This window comes from Bactrocera oleae, chromosome 3 (assembly GCF_042242935.1).
Source record: "Bactrocera oleae isolate idBacOlea1 chromosome 3, idBacOlea1, whole genome shotgun sequence".
Taxonomy (NCBI): Eukaryota; Metazoa; Arthropoda; class Insecta; order Diptera; family Tephritidae; genus Bactrocera; species Bactrocera oleae.
The window spans coordinates 70739519-70759501 of NC_091537.1; the positions used below are offsets into that span (position 1 = coordinate 70739519).

Sequence of the window (19983 nt, forward strand, 5' to 3'; positions counted from 1 at the left end):
AATTGATAAATTGTGTTTGTATTTGTACAACAAATTTTATAAAATTAAATTATTGCTTGAATTTTTTTTTTAATTTTTTAGTATATTTACTCAAAACTATCAATCAAATCAGTTTGTTAACATTAATTTTGTAAATTAAGGAGCGCATTGTGCAGATTTCTAAAAGTCAAAACTTAAAATATTAAAGAAAGCACTCAAAACTTAAAAACTCCAAAATTCTGAGTGCTTTATTCAATTTTTTAAGTATTAATATTTAAGTACATTTATTTTTTATACAATATATATATTTTTTAATATTATATTGAGTTTTTTCCATTGTAACTAATAAATCAAAAACGTTAACAGAACTTAAAATTTCTTTCACAAGAAGGCAGCCAATTTTCGGATATCAATCTCTAAATCACTTAGGAAGTGCGTGTGCCAGTTTAGCAAACTTAAATATAGAGCACACATCAATCGTTTTAAAACTATTAGACATTTGAATGCCATTTTATGCCATTGTATTGACTTGTATCATAAAGTTTCATAAAACAATTTTATAGTACATATTGCCGAATAGTTTTTATGCAATTTATTTATATTGAAGGTATTTTATATTGAATAATAATATAAAACGACTAAATTTATATTTTTAAGAATTATTTGATAATTAATTTCATTGTAATTATTATTTTCTTTTAATTGGAAGCATTTTTAGACACCTCGAATCACATTTTGCTGGCACTTAAAACTTTTTAAATTAATATTAATGTCTAAATTTTGATTTATAAAATAATTGTTAAAAAATATGTGTTAATAAGTACACATTCAAAAATTTGTTTATTAATTTTTTTTTGAAATTTGGCGTTTGCTTAAAGAAAATTGATGCTGCTTTGTTGATCTTGATTAAAAACCAAAAAAAGCATTACATCACCGAACTCCACGCAATTTACACAATTTGTTGTGAGTGCTACACAATTTTGATATTAAATTTTTGATTTATACATACTTTTTTTTTGTTATTTAAATGTTGATGTATTTGCTGGAACCATACTTTTTTCGTTTATTTTCAATAATTTTTTTTTGTAATTTAAATTAGCATTATTCACAATAACTCAAACGACTTGTTTGCCATACATCGGGTTGAAACAGTGCAATAAACCCTGGACGATAAGCTGCAATTGCGCAGTAATGCTTTAAGAATGTCACGTTTTTTTGTTGTATGGGTCTGTGCAAGCGCCTACAAAAACTGAATTATCACCACAAAACACCAAACTGCGGTTTGAAAATTAAATAAATATTTATGTACATAATTATAGCATCATTTCGACATCAAATGCAACTCAACAGGTAACGCCATTACCTAAATTTACTTCTTTTAGGCATAACCAAATACATATTTACAGTTATGAACATACATCCACGCACACGCACTCACACACACAACATTGTTTTGTAAAAGAACAATAATAAAACCCATTAATTCACCATTTACGCTCGCATTTGAAATCACATTATTATTCCTCAGTTGCAAAAGTTCAATGGAAATTATTCTAGTAAGACGCGTTAGACAGCAATTGAGATTGCAAAAACGAACTAGCAGTTTTGTAGTAGACTTCATGCGGCAACACTTAACGGCTTCAACAGCTTCAACGGCTGTGTGAAACTTGGAAATAATTTAAGCGTTGTTTGAGAAAATACATAAATGTAATAAAAGTTCCGTTTGCTAGCGGTAAACACAGCATATAGCATATTTTCAACACTTTCGAACTTAGTGTAGTTGTAATTTAAGAAAAAAATATACACTGCCTAAGCGTAAATAAAAAAGAGGGAGCGAAGCAAGCGCGTAATTACTTCTTAAAGCTAGCACAAAGATTAGAAAATCCACTAATTTTAAATTACTTAAGTGCGTTATCGCCAAATATATATATATATCTGTATATCTATCTGTATAGATTAATATAATAGGTATACAACAATACAACTCCCAATTTTCAAATTAAAAAATCTAAGTAAATGTAAAAAAAAAATTAAAATTTGTTTAAAGTTTACAGTTAGAAGGTAAAAAACCGTTAAATTAAGTGCTGGCAGAAGTGTTCGAGGCCGCACTGCTAACTGGCTCCTCTGTTTTGACTGACGTTGGCGCCAGTGCCAAGTTAGCTTCTTCGACAGCGTGTAAGCCACTAACCAGATTGGCATTACCAGTGGCTTTTGTATTGAAATCTTCGAGCACTGCCGATTTTTTAATCACCCCCGCAGCATCCACATCCTCCAATAATGGTAGCATAGCTCCTAGTGGTTGTTGTTGTTGCTGCTGCTCCTTTACACAACGCACCGCCTCCTCAATCCCTGTCAGCTTTTGTAAGCTTTGCAATGTCTCCTCATTGATTGTATGCTCCGGTGAGATGTTCTCTTTGATTTCTTGCTTCACTTCGGTGGGTATAAGCGCAATATCATGCTGTTCTGTTGGTAGTGTAATATTGCTAATGACACTTCCATCAGAACCTCCTGATAAAGCGTCATTTGTGTTGCCGCTGGCACCGGCTGTAATACCACTGTGCGTATTTGCTGTTGTTGCTGCTGTTGGTGTTGTTGTAGCCTCATTGCCAAAAGAGAGATTTTGTCTAAATACCTTACTTAACTGTTGCGAGGCATGGACGAATTTTTGCAAGAGCTGTTGTGAGGAGGCGTCACTCAAAGTGCAGTCACTAACATTGAAAGCTGCAAAAGAAAGCAAAAACAAATAAGGAAAAATCCTAATACAAGCTTTTCGATCAAAATCAAGTTCTTGTATGGTATTGTATTTGTGAAGGATGTTTTAGCTTCGTTGTAGCCGAAGTTAATGCTTTTTCTTGCTTTTAACTGAAATCCGATTCATGAGCGCCAAAAATATCTCACCTGTGGCATTATTAATGGCAACTGTTGTGTTCAAAGTAGAGGGTAGCATAGTTGTGGGATTAGTTTGTGGTGGCGTCCAAGCCGCTGACGATGATTGTGTCTTATTCTCAGGCGATGAGCTACGCTGAAAGAATAGTGAACATAATTTATCCACAGCGCCTGGGTTCGCCATCCAAGAGACTTTACGTTGGCGTTGTTGTGATTCTTCCGTTGTTAAAGGCAACGCAGAAGACGAGCTCAAATCGGTTGTTGAATTTTTGGTGAGCGTTATGTCGTTATCATTGTCATTGAAAACGGCAAGTGGGCAACGGGTAGTAGCTGCATTTAAGAGTTCATCACGCAAACTGAGCTCACCAATAGCACCAACATTACCACCAATACCATCAGTGGAGTCACTAGAGCTGTTGGAAAATATAGGTGACAGCGATGAGGATGTCGTTGTTGATGAGGAATTCGAATGAAGCGAAGCAGGCGATGTCGATGATGAAGAGGATGAAGACGAAGAGATGGGCGATAATGAAGTATTATTAGAATTCTGTGTATTAGTGATGGTGGTGACAGTGGCGACGGTCGCTTGGCTATCGATTGTTTCATTAATGTTTGGCGGTGAGAGTGGTTGTTGTTGTTGTGATTCACTTGGTTGCAGTGTTTTTTGCACTGCTGGTTGTGATATTTCTTCTTGTTGCGTCGGCATTGGGGCTATTGTTTTTGTACTATCAACTTCTTTTGTAGAAATATTCTGACTAAAATCAAGAATATTTGTGCTTGTGTAGCTACTGCTGTTTTCGGCAATGGCAGGTGTTGGCGGTGTGACGATAAGTGTTGTAGGCTGCACAACACTCTTGTCGTTTTCGCCGCAGTGTTTCAAATTGGTTGTGACTTTATCCTGTTGGGTTGCTGTTGCTGAGTTTTCACCAGCCGCTTTCGTGTCAACTACTGCTAATACCCCTGTTGTTGTTGTTGTTGTTGCTTCTGCAGGCTTCGCTTGTGCACCAGAGTATATGGTGAGCTTGGCATTTTCGGGTGCATGTTTTGCCATTGGTGTAGGCGGCAAATGGATCGGTGGGGTAATTGGCGGCAATGAACGACTTGATAATGGCACACGTGGATCCTCGTAGATTTTCGATACCAGAAAACGTGAGCGTTGCGACGATGAAAATCGTTTAATAGATTGTGTTGACGATGTAACAGTAGCCATTGAAGGCAGCGAACTGGATGTAGGGAGGGAGCTTGATGTCGCCGCAGGTTGGGCGCTCAATGAACTCTTATATGGCATATCAGCGGGCATAGAAACGGTGCTACCATTGCTGTTGGTGGCTAGCGATGATGTAGATGATGCGGTTGAGGGCGGTGTTTGAGCCAAAGGCGAGGTGGCCGGACTGTCTTCGGTGACACGAAATACCTGAAAACGGCTGCGATTTGGCGAAGAAGATGGTGAAACTGTTGGTGGACTGGGCACTGGTGAGCGCAGGCGTGCGCCGGTTTTTCGCTTCGCTTCCAACTTCGTATTGACCGCCGATGGTGCTGGGGAGGCGCTGGCGGTCATCACACTAGTAGACTCAAAAAGTGGTCGTGTATGGCAGGTCAATGAAATTTTGCGTGAGCCCATGTAGTAGCCGCTGCGTCGTTTATTGGCCGCGCCACATGTATGTGTTTTGTCCGATTGCAATTGCGCCTGTGTCTTTTCATTACGCGAACACATTGAGCGCACGTTTTCCAGTACGCGCGTATAGTCCATGTGCGCCTCGCTGCCCACCTGAAAGGGAAAAGAAAAAAGGAAAGAACATAACTTAATTATAGTCATATTAATGCCAGTGTAGACATGCGATTTTTAATTAAATACATTTTATTGGAAAGCTGGTAATATGAATATGAACCGTTATTTTTTATTACATACATGTACAGATACATTTTATATATATATTTTTGCAGCGTGCAAGATAAAGTTAAGCGCCATTTAACAAGCAAAAATTAAGCCATTCGATCAGCCAGTAATATGTAGTGTCTAATGACCTTACTTACACATTCCGCTGATTTTGTCGTCTGTTGGTTGTATATATCCGTGACATGAGGCACAATTTGTAATTTTTCAAACTTGAACGCAAAACATGCAAAGTACAAAATTATGTTCATGATTTTCGTTTTCTAATGAGTTTTCAAAGGCATGTTATATATTGAAAGATTGTAATGATACTTTAATCAACCAGCAATCTAATTAGGAATAAGAACTCATAAGCGATCATGAAACATCAACTAGTCTCTGTAGAATTCATCAAATAGAGAACCTTGTTTTTTATTTTGTAAAGTTAAGTCGCTTATCGGCCACTGACCCAGCTATCGTCAGAGCATGTATTCGAAATTTGTGCGACTGTCTCGTAACGGCACCCACAACTATTCCGGAGTTTCGAGTGAACTCGAATAACATTCCTCTTTATAACTAAAGTACACAAAAATTGAAACTCAACTTCCACACTTTCACACTGTAAGAATCCTCCCTGTAAAATCCATGATGACCCTATTTACGCATTGTATAATTACAAATGCCTACAAGCAGTACTCTACAAGTTTACAATTTTACAGAAAAACGTTTTCGGCTGCGCGCAAGATGACTAACGAATTTTAAAAATGATATACAATAATAGCTGAAACTCCTTCTTACGATATCATAATAAACAACTGACATTCAGTTGTTAAAAAAAAAGTTCTCGAAATAATTTAGGTAATTCGGTTGATGACAATTCTTGGCCGGATAAAGTCCAACTATCGGAAGTAAATAAAAATCCTTGGTCAGATAAAAATCCGGGCAAGTTCTGGTTATGTACCTCATTCGTGTAGGAAAGTGGATCGCTTTATAACTTATCTTCCAGAGAATTTTATTACAATTTCAAAAATTAAGGATCAAGACTGTGCAGAATATATAGAGTTTCGGATTTTGAAAGAGACAAAACTTCCTTCTGCAGAAGCAAAACCCTGACACACCATTACAACCATATCTAATTCGACGAAGCTAAGATTGGTTTTAAAATATCAAATAACCAGTACATTGACAACTATATATTAACAGGTTAGGGGTAGTCAGAATTTTCTTAAAGCATAATATCTTAGAAATATGCTATGAAAACCTAAAATAATTCCGTCTAATACTTTTCGAGTTATTCGTTACTTAGCCAAGGGTTCTCGAGCGCTCTGAAACCTTCATGTAAAACTTTAAATGCGTTTTTTTCAAAACTATATTTTTTGAACTGGATACCACTGTAGCTTGAAAACCGCTCGGTAGATTTCAAAAAAAATTTTGAAACATAAAAAACGTGTGTATAATCGAAGGAGTTTTTCAATTTCTATTTTTTATGAACAATTAAATGTTGATTTTTTCCCGAAAATCAGGATAAATTTTTGCTGAGGTCACCATTTTGTAAATTGAAAACATAAATAAGGTTCGATCAGGTACTAGATTATCTATTAACACAACTTTTTTCTTGTCCCTTTGATTTTAAATAAATCTCATTATTAAAAAAAAAAAAAACAATATTTAAAATCGGCATTTGTTCGTGTCCACGCCTAACCCTTTATGGCAAGTTAAATTCTAACAAAATAATTTTCGTTGAGCATTCTACTTTTAAAATATCTTCTATTTCACTTAATACACTCTGAACAGGTTTTTAAGTTTGCAAGAAGTTTGTAACAACCAGAATAAAACGTTCGAGACCTTAAAAAATATATGTACAAAAATGATCAGCATGACTAACTGAGTCGATTGAGCCATGGTCCGTATGTCTGTATATACGTGAACTAGTTGAAATATTGATTTGAAATTGTGCACACATCTTTTTCTGCCCTAGAATCTGCTCATCTGTCGGAACCGCCGATATCGGACCACTACAGAATATAGCTGCCATACAAATTGATTAATCAGAATCAAGTCCTTGTATGCAAAACTTTTTTATTTGACAAGATATCTTCACGAAAGTTGGGATGGATTATTGCCCAAGGCAACGTTACAATCCCCGAACAAATTATTCAGATCGGACCACTATAGCATTTGTACAAATTTATGACAAAGATCTTTATCAGAAAGTTTATATCAAACAACCTGGCTGGAGAGAACTAGCAAAAGGTATTCCGTTGGATTCAAACCGTTGGCTGTTAGGTTATACATATATGTAGCTGCTATAAGAAATGCACCTGTGAAGGGTATTATAGCTTAGTTAAAATTTTGTCTTGTTATTAAGTTAACATCAATATTAAATATACTTCATGATTGCCTAATGAGCTCAATACAAGATTTTAAATAAAACTAACGTTAAAACAATTCAAGTAGTTCGTAACGCAACTTCAAAGCTTCATTTACACTTTGCTATTTATAAAGCCATACTTACCGACAAACGCTTCGGCTCATCATCGATATCGATTTGTGTGATTGTTGTGTTTGATTTGAGCACTTCAGCGATTTTTGTCAGACTCTCCACTTCCAACTTATTGTCGCGTATATCTAGACGCTGCAAGGTGCTATTGCCACCGAAAGTCAGTATAGAAGCCAACGTCTCGATACCATTCGCACTAAGGTGTGCACTCTGCAAACCCAGTGTTGTCAGCGTGGTATTACGCATGAGACTATCTTTAATTCGGGTCACGAAGTCATTTGATAAGCAGTTTTTGCCAATGTTTAGCAGTTCAAGTGAATTGGTCTCCGCCAACAAGTTCGCTATGTAGTAGCCAGCCTCTTTACTCAAATTGTTATTCCACAAGGCGAGCGCCTTCAAGCCACTCGGTGTCTTCACCGCAGGCTCGCTGCGTGCATCCGATTGTCGTTGTTGCCGCGTGAGTGTATCATTTTTGGTAAGTTTCTCATTTAGCTGTGATGAAGTGGAGAAATTTAGATCACTACTAATGCTGCCGTCCAGTGAATTGTCACTACAAAGGCTATCTGAACTTTGCGAGCGATGTCGAGTGGCAGGTGTAATAAAGGTAACCGATGACTCTGTACGACGCATACCCTGACTAGCGCCGCCTGGCGAGGTCGATGGTGGCGGTGGTGTTGGTATTAATCGATTACTATGCGCTTCCTTATCCTTAGCCACCAGACTATCAGAGACGATAGTGACTTTCGGCATTGAAGGCAATTCATTTAAAACATTTTCATGTGTATCCGCTGCTGTAGTCGCTGTAACTGTACTCACAGCAGTTTTTGCTTTCTGTTCTTCGTTCGACGCCTTCACCACAGTAGCATATGTACTGGCTGTGAAAACCGTATTTGGTGTTATTGTTCGACAATTCGCATCAATATCCTCCTCCAATGCACTTAGTGGTGAGACACCCAATTGTCGTGTACTCAATGGTGATGGTGGTGTTGGTGTAGAAGTTGGCGTTACACCCGCGTCTGCCAAATACTCTGTAGACTCAGTAGCTATAGTACCCGTTTCAATGGCTACACCTTTCACAATATCGTCCATCGCCGCACCGTCAAAAGAAGACGATAACCGACTATATTCCTCTGGCAAATGTCTGCTAATATCACCCTCGGAGGCACTTTCAAATGCAGAATCTGTACTGTGCGTATCGTCGTAATCATCGGCCAGCTTTGTATTCTTATTTACATCGACCGCCTTCGAAGCCGGTAACTGTTGCTGCAGTAATGTTGCTGTTTGATCTAGCTGTAAACGATCGCCGTCAACGATATTAGAAATGGCGGCAGGTGCTTCGGCAATGGTGCAATCACCTTCGCCGGCAGTTACTTCAAAGATATCGGTGACATTCGGCGCGTTCACTTGCTGGCGTAAGAGTATATTTTGATTCTGATTATCCTGATCTTGCGCGGCCGGTCCGCTTAAGTCGTGATACTTTCTGCAAACGTCTTCGTCGCCACTAATGTCGGAAATTGTGCTGCTAGTTGTATTGTTGTTGCCATTGTTCTCATCATTACTTGATGGCGAACTGGTCGATATGGTCTCACTATGGTTGTTACTGTGACTAACCGTCCCTTCAGCACTGCTGCCATTGCTGCTGTTGTCAAGCGTTGTGATGCCAGGATCTGTCTCAGAAGGTGTAATATCTGAAAAATAAATGAAATTTAAACATTTGAAATTAAATTAAATTTACAGTATTTGTATAAGAATCGAAAACAGCTCCCGATGTTTGGATTAAAAATTTAATTTTCATTTTTGAATACCAATTTTGGTTAATAGTGTAGGTGGGTTAAACGTTCTTTTTTTTATTCTCGTATTTGGGATTACAACATAAAAAAAAGTTTTAATTCAAATGTTAATTCAATTATTTTTTATTGCATTATTTGCAACCCTGATATCTTTTTATTACAAAACATAGCAAAGCTAATAGTAATCGAAACTTACCTATCAACACCATTTCCTCCACTCCTTTAGCTTGACATAGCTTTAAGTCCGTCGCGCTTTCCTCCCGCGCTGCAACACCTCCCAGTAAGTCGCTTGCCTTCATGTTGGAGTTAGAGGTGGTTTTATGCGTATCGTTCGATGCACTTGTCATCCCCGTTGCTGCAGACGTATCAAATATATCATCACTAGTAATACTTGCATCTTCAGAGCCACATGCCGCTATGGTATCTGTGGACAAATTCGAGGCACCCTCTTCGCTGCTGCTTTCGCTATTCATGGACAGCAGCTTATCCAACATTGATTGGCCAGTTGGCGCAAATGTACCATTTTTATGATTGCTTGATTTTACTGTATCTTCCGTATCATCGTCACCGTCCATATCGTCCAAAGATGCCACATTAGACGCTGTTGTTAACGCCACAACAGCGCCAACTGAAGATTTGCCATTTATAATTGTGTTGTTTGCTTGTGAAACTGTTACTTCAACTAACAGTGCACCTTTTGTGACTTTATCGGTTGCCTTTGGCGGGCTAAAAACGTCCGTGGAGTTATCAGTATTGCTTACTTTCTGTTTACTATCTGGAACTTTATCTTCACTTTCACTATTATCCGCGTTCTCTTCGACGCTGCTCTTGCTACTAGCATTGAACGAATCACTAGAGTCTAAATCAGTTGTTTGTGATGCATCAATTGATGACAAACTGTCGTCGTCATCGATTGCCGCCGATCGATGCAACATCGAACGCCGTTCCAATTCATTGGATTGCAGTATTAATGCGTCAACAATGTAAAGCAGACCCATATCTCTAATATTGTTGTTGCTTATATCAATCAGTTCGATGTAGTGATTGTATTTCAGCAAAGAGCCTATAGCTTCAGCATCTTTACAATCTAAATCATTATGTGCTAACCATAGCTCTTTAAGTATAGAATTCGAGCGCAATTTAAAACCTAAAAGAAATACGAGTTTTTTGTTGTCAATTTGTTTAAATGCCATACAAAGAAAAGTTACTCACATAAGCCATCCAGCGCACCCCTCAAACCACAATGCTCCAATTTTAAGGTATGTAAATTAGATGCACTTATCGCTAGTCCCAAACCGTCAGCGCTTTGCTTCGAAATTGGATTGCCTTGTGCAACTAGAACACGCAGTTCTTCGCTATGCTTCACCATAGCCATGCAACCAGCCCAACCGCGCATGGTCATACCCTTGGAATTGGATGAAATGTCCAATTCATTGGTGGCCTCATAATACTCGATCATTTCAAAGAGTGCGCTTGTCGCCCACTCGTCCAGGTCACATGATGAGAGATCTATAAATTTGTACTGTACCTGCAAAATATACGAGAGGTCGAGAAAAATATATGTTTACAACAATATTTTTTCGCAATCCACCAGTATCGAATGTATCGATTACCCGTTTAAAAATTTCCTCCAATGCTTCACAATCGCTGGCGGCCAATTTAATTGTTTTTAACGATAGCAGTGGCTGACGTTGTTGTTTATTTAATTCAACACCTTTTAAGTGATCCAATACAGTCTGTAAGGGTTTTGTTTTATGTTTGCGGCATGACATCACATAGAGTTCGGCAATTTCGGAAATGCTCTTCACCAAACATGCTAAATGAAATGATAAATGATATTAATGTATGTATATTTATGTCGTTTGGAAGCTTAATATTTATTTATTTGATAAAATGAAAAATGAAGCAAAGGTTGAATGCAAGAAGAAAAAATATCGGCTGCACCGAAGCTATAATACCCTTCACAGTTGCATTTTTTATAGCATAAAAGGTTTTAAAAAAATATATATCTTTATCTTGATTTTGGTCCATCAGTTTGTATGGCAGTTATATGCTTTAGTGGGCCGATCTGAACAATATATTCGGAGTATGTAGCGTTGTCTTGGACACCAATCCATGCCAAATTTCATTAAGATATTTTGTCGAATAAAAAACTTTTCCATACAGGAACTTGATTTTGATTGTTCAGTTTGTATGGCAGTTATATCCTACAGTCATCCGATATCGGCGGTTCCGACAAATGAGCAGCTTCTTGGGGAAAAAAGGACATGAGCATAATTTCAGATCGATATCTCATTTGAGGGACTAGTTCGCGTATATACAGACTGACATGGCAATGGTGTTACAAACTTCGTGGCAAACTTAATATAAAATGTTCAAGATATTATTAAATTAGTAATAAACTATAAAAGTTAAGCCTTTTTTAAGGAAAGATTCACCAACTTTACCAAACTCTTTTTCCGTACACCAGGCACACTTCCAACACAACAATATTTGTATAGTTACAGGTGCCCCCACTTTATTCCTTCTCGCCTTGGTATCCCAACATTTGTGGTACCCTTACGTTTACTGATTAACTATATTTGTATTTACGAAGAGTTTCTGTCTCACGTACACGGTAGGGAATGTATGGTAATAAAACCGTTCTTAATCAAATTATGATTTTTTCAAACATCGATGTAAATTTCGTCCAACCAAACTTGTTTTTGTCAATTAGGGAAACTAACATCGGTTTATTCTCGACGAATTTCGAAAGTTACGTCCAATTTACTACAAAGATCAAAAAGTAATGTGAAATTGTCATATAAAACTGCAGGGCATCAGAAAGCAGGTACATTTTTTTTCTAGGTTGGTAGGGCTGTCTATAACAATTGCCATGTTTATCAAAAGATTTAATTATCTCCGAGTTACAAGTGTTTTTGTAAACAACCAAAAGTGAATTTTTAGATGTTCACAATGACTGATTTTGTTGAGCAAATAACTTGCTTCAGATTTGATTTGCGAAAATAATACACGTTGGAAATGCTGCTTTTGGTGATCAAACCATGGCGAGTTAAAGACGAGCCCCGTTTTGAAGAATGTTTTGTATCTCAAACGTGTGCATTGGTTCTTCGCGTCTTTTTTGCCAAAACCTCAACTCACATCGTTCAGCAACCACCGTATTCGGCTGATTTGGCTCCCGTTTTTACGACTGTCGGGTCTACGTAACCGGAACGGACCCGGATTTATTCCGGCCAAGGACTGTCAACTCGGCAGAATTCTGCCGCTACAACAACAACAGCAACTGATTTGGATCCGTGCGACTTCTGGCTATTCAGCAAATTCAAAAGGTCAATGCGGGGACGCCGTTTTGACACAATTGAGGAGAAAAAAACCGAATCGAAGAAGTTCCTGGACGCGATATCGGAAAAAGACTACGCCGACTGTTTCGTGGACTGTAAAAAATGTTGACAAAAGTGAATTTTATCGGGCAGGAATTACTTTGAAGGGAATCAAATTGATTTGGAAAATAATAAATAATTAATATTTTTTAAACAAATTCACCTTACTTTTTGATCACAGTAGCATATTGAAAACGATAGAAAAGCAGATATTATAATTGGTTTTTAAGTTTTTACATAACAATTTCGTGCTACGCTGAAACTATGAAACTAATAGTCATAAAACCATTGAAATTTAGTACTAATGCTACAAGGGCATAAAGAATACTTTGAAGCTTGCATTTTCATCTGATCAAAGGGTGTCAACATTTTCCAAAGATCGCCTCTCACAATCATTTTAAATCAAGTTTGAGAATCTACAAAGAAGTTGAATCTCATCTAAATTACAAATACAACGACGCACCGCCATAACATAGTTTTGATGCTTTTATTTCCAATTTATAATAATTACCCAAGAGATCAGCGATTAATATATGTGGAAATTAAAAAAGTAGTCAAAGCGTTAAATGTCTTCACTTATTAGACGTTTTGAAAACCAACGGATATACTGTTACCTACTTGAACGCTGAACAAATTATGTACCTGTTTTCAAATTGAAACAAGTAAAGAAACACTTTAAAGGATTAAAGGCCGGGATATGCTTTCAGATGTTGGCAACACTTTATATTAAACAATATTGCGTAAGAATTCAACATTCATTATTTTACGAAAGGGTGAATGGATTACAGTGCATGGGTATCTTATTAACTCAAGTTATTGGTCGTAGACTCACTTAATTTCATTACTTCATTTTGCTTTTCCGAAATATTTATATTAAAATATACCAATATAAACGGTTTAAAGTTGCCTGGAAAGTCGGAAAGTTTTATATCGGGTATACACATTTTCAGCATTACACTATATTATATCCAGTATTATACGTACGTTCACAACATTTTGTTAAGATATCTTGCATAACTTACCCGATTTTACACATTATTATAGGCAAAAAATTCGATTTTAAGTACAATAAAATATCTCACAGATTTACCGATAATATCAGTATCTGGATTCTGAGGTGAATTTGACGTAAAGGTATTCGGGGCCACACCCGTTGTCCAATTCTGACACCATCTTCTACGATAGGGTACCAAAACTAGTATACTCTTTGTAGCAGCATATTGCAAGGGTATAAAAAGAATAACAAAACTGTCATGTCAATCCGATTATAAGTCAAATTCCTACAACTAATCTCGTCGGTGATAACATAATAGAAAGCCAATTTATTTGTTTTTGATCGTCACTGTTGTTTTGTACAATAATTTAAGTACTCAAGATCAGGCATCAATCACTAAAAATCATAAGTCTAGGATTTAACATTATCCTTTTTATATGCACACGATAATATAGTGGGATAAATTTCTCTTTCGGAACTAAATCTTAAATAGATCTTGCTTGCACCACATAACGTCATGTTCCGTTTACCACCTTGAACGAACTGACCTGACACATTTGACAATATGTGTCTTTCCAAACTATTAGGTATCTCCATATATTTCAATGTTATCTGAATATCTTACGGTCAGGAATACCTCCCACAAAGGGGAACACTTTTCTTTTATATAGATATATATTGAATGGGTGCCATGTACATAATAGAAAAAACTCCCCGTTCTCACAAAAGTCGGATCTAGGTAACAGGAACATATAAGGATTTCGTAAGGAGGAAAGGGAGAGGCGTGGTTTATTTTTTTAAGAGTTAAAAACGGTGTATTTCCACTTCCTGCTATTTCCTGCAAAACTACGAATCCTATACAAAAAAATTATATGGAAAAATTGTAGGTAATGAAAAGATCTACAAATTGTGTATTAAAACCTGTTTCCCGTAACCTCAATGTTTGTGTTAAAAATTCATTTAACCAAGTTTTGGGGTTTTTTTTTTAATATTGTACAAAAATTGTTTTTCTTATACGTAACTTGTTGTGAACTTACGCTTTTATGATATTTTCAATCGAAAATTCCCAAGTCAAAATATCTGACGGATGAAACCCAAATTGAAGAACTAAACCCCCTGTTCATTTGATACACTCCTGACAGGAATTATGAAACTTTAAGATTATACGGGCTTTGTGACGAACCGCTTCGTATTATATTAACCTCACCCAAACGACAAGACCGCATTGCTCTTTTGAATGAGTACATTGTTCTCCTGTTAAGGCAATTCCTGTTAAATTTTCGTCCACCGCAGTTTCAAAGGTCTCAAAGCCAACTGAGCGATAAGGTTCAGCAACATCTAACTAAAGTTACCATCGAGGTATTAAACTTATCGTGAGTGGCTAACCCCTTTGCTTATCAGGTGTAACTGTTGCTGGGGCGTTCAAAGTATGTGCCCGACCGAGGGCAAGGGTATGGATCCCGTCTATACCATCGCAGCCGGACCAGATAATGCAGCTCATAAGAGCCTGTAACCCGAATTTGCCAACTGGGGTTGGAGATTCGTCAGGACCTTCGATGACCCCGCAGCGGAATCTGGTGTGGAGACGAAACGAGCCAAAATGTAGATTCTGTTACTTCTAACAAAGGAATCCATAGAACCTCTAGCGAAAAGTGGGGTAGAGATCAACTACGGATTCACAAAAGTGAAGGTTATGACCTACAAGTCAGACACCGATGCAGGAGAAAACTCGGCATCGGAATCGGAATGCGAAGTCGAGGAAGATCCTATGGAGTCCTCGAGTGATGTGGAGAACACTGAACAAGGTGAGTGTACTTCGGGGTCTGAGCTTGCAGACAGATTCTCCAAACTTTACACTGATAGTGAGCTTTTAAGCGACTCTCAAAAAGACGCAGAGAAGACACTAATTAATGCGTCTTTTCCAAATTAATCGATACCACAACAAGCTAGCGTTAACCGCATGGCAGAAGAACGGCCTGACTTCGTCCTCATTCAGGAGCCATGGGTTAATAAAGGACGTATTTGCAGTCGGAGGACACCGTGGTATAATTTATACGTGGCTGTCTGCGTAGGTAAGGGTAGGATAGGTATATTGGCTAGTAAAAAAGCTTAATGTCTTTTTATTACACAGTTACAGTAGTAACAACACTACAGTAGTAAGCTGGGAGACGGGCGGAAAGAAATATCGGGTGGCATCAAGCTACATGCCGTATGACGAGGTAGCAGTACCATCGCAGCTGATCAAAGAGCTGGTACGAGACACCGAAGCATCCAAGTGCTTGATTATACTTGGGTGCGACTCCAACGCACACCACACACTATGGGGCAGCACGGACATCAATGAAAGGGGTGAGTTGCTTTTTAATTATTTAATAGGAAGTCAGCTTTTGTTATGCAACAAAGGTAGTACGCCAACATTTATAACCAGAAACCAACAGGAAGTATTAGATATAACACTTGTATCGGAAGAACTGGTGGATAAAATAACACATTGGAGGGTACTGTAGTTAGGGAAGAGAAATTTAGGAATCATAGGAAAACGAACTGGCAGATGCACATGCAGTAGCTAAAAAAGCGTCCTATGATTCCACCATTTTAACCAGAGAATAAAGAGGACCTAGACATCCTCGTAAAACAGTTCACAGATTCTTGTCGTCAAGCACTAGAAGTGGCTTGTCCATTAACCAACAGCAGGGGAAAAATTAGGCCCCCTTGGTGGTCTCCCATACTTAAGAACATGCAGAAAGATTGTAGGAAGCAATTCAATTTTGCCAAATTATCCCACAGAGAAGAAGAGTGGGATAACTGTTATAACCTCCTACGGTCATATAAAAAGGAGGTAAGGAAGGCAAAATGAAATTCGTGGAAATCTTTTTGTAATGACATCGAGAATACTGCAGAAGCGTCTCGACTTAGAAAAATAATGACAGTCGAAACATAGCATCGGATACCTTCAGAAGCCAGACCACAGCTGGACGGTATCCAGTGAAGAGACTCTAGGCCTACTAATGGATACTCTTTTCCCAAACAGTTCCGAGAACCACATAAGGGAGCATATACTGGGGAGTGAAGTGGGCTCAGAGTCCCCTCCGCTAAACATAATGTCAGATAGTAATGTTTATTGGGCGATAGGCAGCTTCAAGCCTTATAAATCGCCGGAACCAGATGGATTATTCCCGGCTCAATTACAGCAGTCCATGAGCTACACAATAGGCTGGTTGACAACCATGCTTAAAGGGGCAGTGCAATTAAACTATATTCCCTCGATATGGAGGGAAGTCAAGGTGATATATATACCAAAGGCTAGCAAAAGCTCACACATTAATCCAAAGGATTTTAGACCAATTAGTCTTTCATCATTTCTTTTAAAAACGCTGGGTCTCTGGAGATAAAAGAATACACCCTCGTAGCCTTCCTAGACATAGAAGGTGCTTTCAATAACATCCAGTCGAAGGCCATATTGAGCGCGCTTAAAGATCTGGACATTTCTGGGCCTCTCCGGAAATTAATTGAACAGATGCTTTTGAGCAGGCAATCATTTCAACGCTGGGAGCTTCATCGATGCGTAGATCTGTCCGAAGAGGTACACCCCAAGGCGTGTTATCCCCACTTCTCTGGATCGTGACAATGAATAAAATGCTTATGGATCTAGAAAAGAAGGGGGTGCATGTTGTGGCCTACGCTGATGGTGTGGCAGTTTCGGTTAGAGGCAAGTTCCCGAATACCCTCGCTAGCCTTATGCAGACAATATTAAACGATATTAATCGATGGGCCGTATCATGCGGACTGAATTTAAATGCTAGCAAGACAGAACTAGTATTGTTCACTAAGAATCACAGTACTCCAGAAATCACGCCGCCATCTTTAAATGGCACCAGGCTAACGAGCAAGCTACTTGGGACTAATCTTGGACAGGAAGCTTTCTTGGAAACAAAACTTGGAAGCGAGGGTAAAGAAAACAGCTACAGCGCTTTACACGTGTAAAAGAATGGCGGCCGATTGTAAGGCCGATCATGACTTACGGTATATTAGTATGGTGGCCAATTAATGAAAAGAAATATGCGATTAGAAGCATGGAAAGTATACAAAGAGCAGCCAGTATTTGCATCAGTGGAGCTCTCAGAACTACGCCAAGCCAGGCACTCAACGTAATTTTACACTTACTGCCAACAGATCTATTTTGCAAGCAACTGGCAGCGAAGTCAGCTCTGACTGTAACATTGGACAGTCTGTGCTCTTTCACTCCTCACACGACCGCGATAACTGCCAAAGTACAGAGCCGCAACAAAATCCTCAAATCGCTTGCCGGCAGCTCTTGGGGAAAAGACAAAGAAACGTTGTTGGCAACATACAAGGCAATCGGCCGGCCGGTCCTAAGCTATGCATCTTCAGACTTGTCAGAACACTGCACTCCGGACTATCACGGGATGCCTCTTGATGTCCCCCATAGAACACCTGCACAGTGAGGCCCGTATGCTTCCGGTTAAGGAATATAACGAGCTCCTCTCACAGCAGTTTCTGCTTGGGTGTTTTCGTAGAAATCACTCCTGCAGTCGTCTGCTTGAAGCGGAACCGCCTCCTAGGAACATCCATAGGTCATTCCTTGATTATGTCGACGACATCAGACAGTACGCCGACCGGACTTCGGACGCAACGAACTACAGACAAGCACTGACCGCCATTCACAGTGGAGCCATTAACACCTTCATCGACTCCCTCTCAGTGAATGGCGTACTAGGAGTCAAACCACCACCCATAGCGGACGTAGAGCTCGAGTTGCCTCGCGAAACCAGAGTGGCCCTCGCGCAACTTTGTTCTGGATATTGTAGCAGGTTAAACTCCTACTTATCCAGAATAGACCCCGACATTCGAAACATATGTCCTGCGTGCAATTAGGCTTCGCATAATACTAACCACCTCTTTGCATGCGCAACTAACCCAACTCATCTAACACCCTTTTCCCTATGGTACGACCCCGTCGAAACAGCTTGTTTCTTGGGCCTCCCGTTAGATGACCTCGACGACAACCAAACTATCACTTATCATCCAAGCGGGGACTAGATAACCGTTACAACAACAGATTTGCGTAGTTGTCAGAATTGCAAACCAATTCTGATTTTGAATGGTGTCACAGAATCTGATTGGATTTGCGCCTTTTCAAACATATGCAAAACCAATATTCGAATCAGCTGTTTACTAATGTGACAAAATTTGCAAATGAATAAATTAGGAAGCATTTTATAAACTTGAAATGCTGAATGAAGTATACTAAAGTTTACAATGAGTTCCGCTATTTTAGCTTTTATTTTATTTGAAGAAAAAAAAGCAACGAAAAAAATAAAAGGAATATATCAAAAGATCACAGTAATCCACTTGATGTACCAGAGGAGTCGGCTGTGAAATTTGGCTTCCATTTACTTGTATGTTTGTATAATTGCTTAATTTACAGATTTATATCACATTATCGACTGAATAAAGACGCATTTGGGTGTTAAATTACGTTTGTTAAGTTTTGTAAATTCTCTTAAAATACCTTCATTTTTTCCATAAACTCGATAATTATGAAATTTTTTGTTTTATTCTTATGTTCGCCCCTATAGAAATAACGAAAATTGAATCGTAACAATAATAAAAATAATTTTCTTAACTTACATTTCAAATCTGACAGCAAAAATCCTCTTGCTTTGTTGCTAATAACAAAACCGATAAAATTGGTTTCCGTGACACCCAAAACCGATACAATTTCTGTTTCGAACGTCAAACCAATAATATCTGAATTCATGACACCTACTACATTTTTTTTTCGGTTTCAATTCTGATTCCGACAACTACCAGATTCTACAACACCCCTGAATAACTTGATAAATTGCCTGTTTATGTCTGATGAGGTCCATTTTCCATTTTGATCTTAACGGAATTGTAAACAAGCAAAATCGACGTATATAGAGTGAATCAAATCCAGAAATAATCCACAAGACGTAACTTCACCTAGAACAAGTCAATGTTTTGTGTGCAATTTCAGCAAGGTAACAGTAACTGTCAATGGGCACCGTTACTTAAAGATGTTGAATGAGTTTTTTTATCCAGAACTGCGCCGAAAACGTATCCCTTTCAATAGCGTTTGGTTCCAGAAAAGGATGGAGCAACTGCACACATAGCGAGACTGGCTTTGCGGAGCTCCAACGAAAATTTGAAAACAAATTAATATTAAGAAACTCCACGTTCCACTGACCACTAAGGTCACTTGACCTGACTGCACCAGACGTTTTTTATGGGGTTATGTCAAGCAAGAGGTGTACCAAGCAAAAGCCAGAAATTGGACTGAAGAGAAGCAGTCCATTAAATCGATAATTGAGGCAATCCCGACTTCAAACCTTCAGTCCGTAATGAATAATTTTGTAATTAGGTGTCACATATGCGTGGCTGAGCATAGAGTTCATGTAAGGTTCATAAATTTAAAAAATAATTAATTATATAAAATAAAATAAAATTTATTATACTATAAATAAAAATGTAATGCATTGATTAAAAAAAAAAGGTATTACGATTTGATGTTGTAGAACGATTCGTGGGCGTCCAAG

The 19983-nt window shown here is 38.2% G+C and overlaps 1 protein-coding gene across 6 annotated transcripts in view; it reads right to left on the bottom strand.

Moving 5' to 3' along the window:
- Positions 1-1870: 1870 nt before the first annotated feature.
- LOC106617336 (serine-rich adhesin for platelets) overlaps positions 1871-19983 on the bottom strand; it is a 29023-nt gene continuing 10910 nt past the window's right edge. For 5 of the 6 annotated variants that reach the window (XM_036361950.2, XM_036361943.2, XM_036361945.2 and 2 more), the window contains 7 exons: positions 10642-10844; positions 10241-10556; positions 9225-10175; positions 7254-8926; positions 4900-4971; positions 2878-4633; positions 1871-2700 (listed from right to left, as the gene is read on the bottom strand). In XM_036361950.2, the coding sequence (XP_036217843.2) occupies positions 2057-2700; positions 2878-4633; positions 4900-4971; positions 7254-8926; positions 9225-10175; positions 10241-10556; positions 10642-10844 (5615 nt within the window). In that variant the 3' untranslated portion in view covers positions 1871-2056. The remainder of the gene's footprint in view (positions 2701-2877; positions 4634-4899; positions 4972-7253; positions 8927-9224; positions 10176-10240; positions 10557-10641; positions 10845-19983) is intronic. The other variant, XM_014234459.3, reaches the window with a different exon arrangement.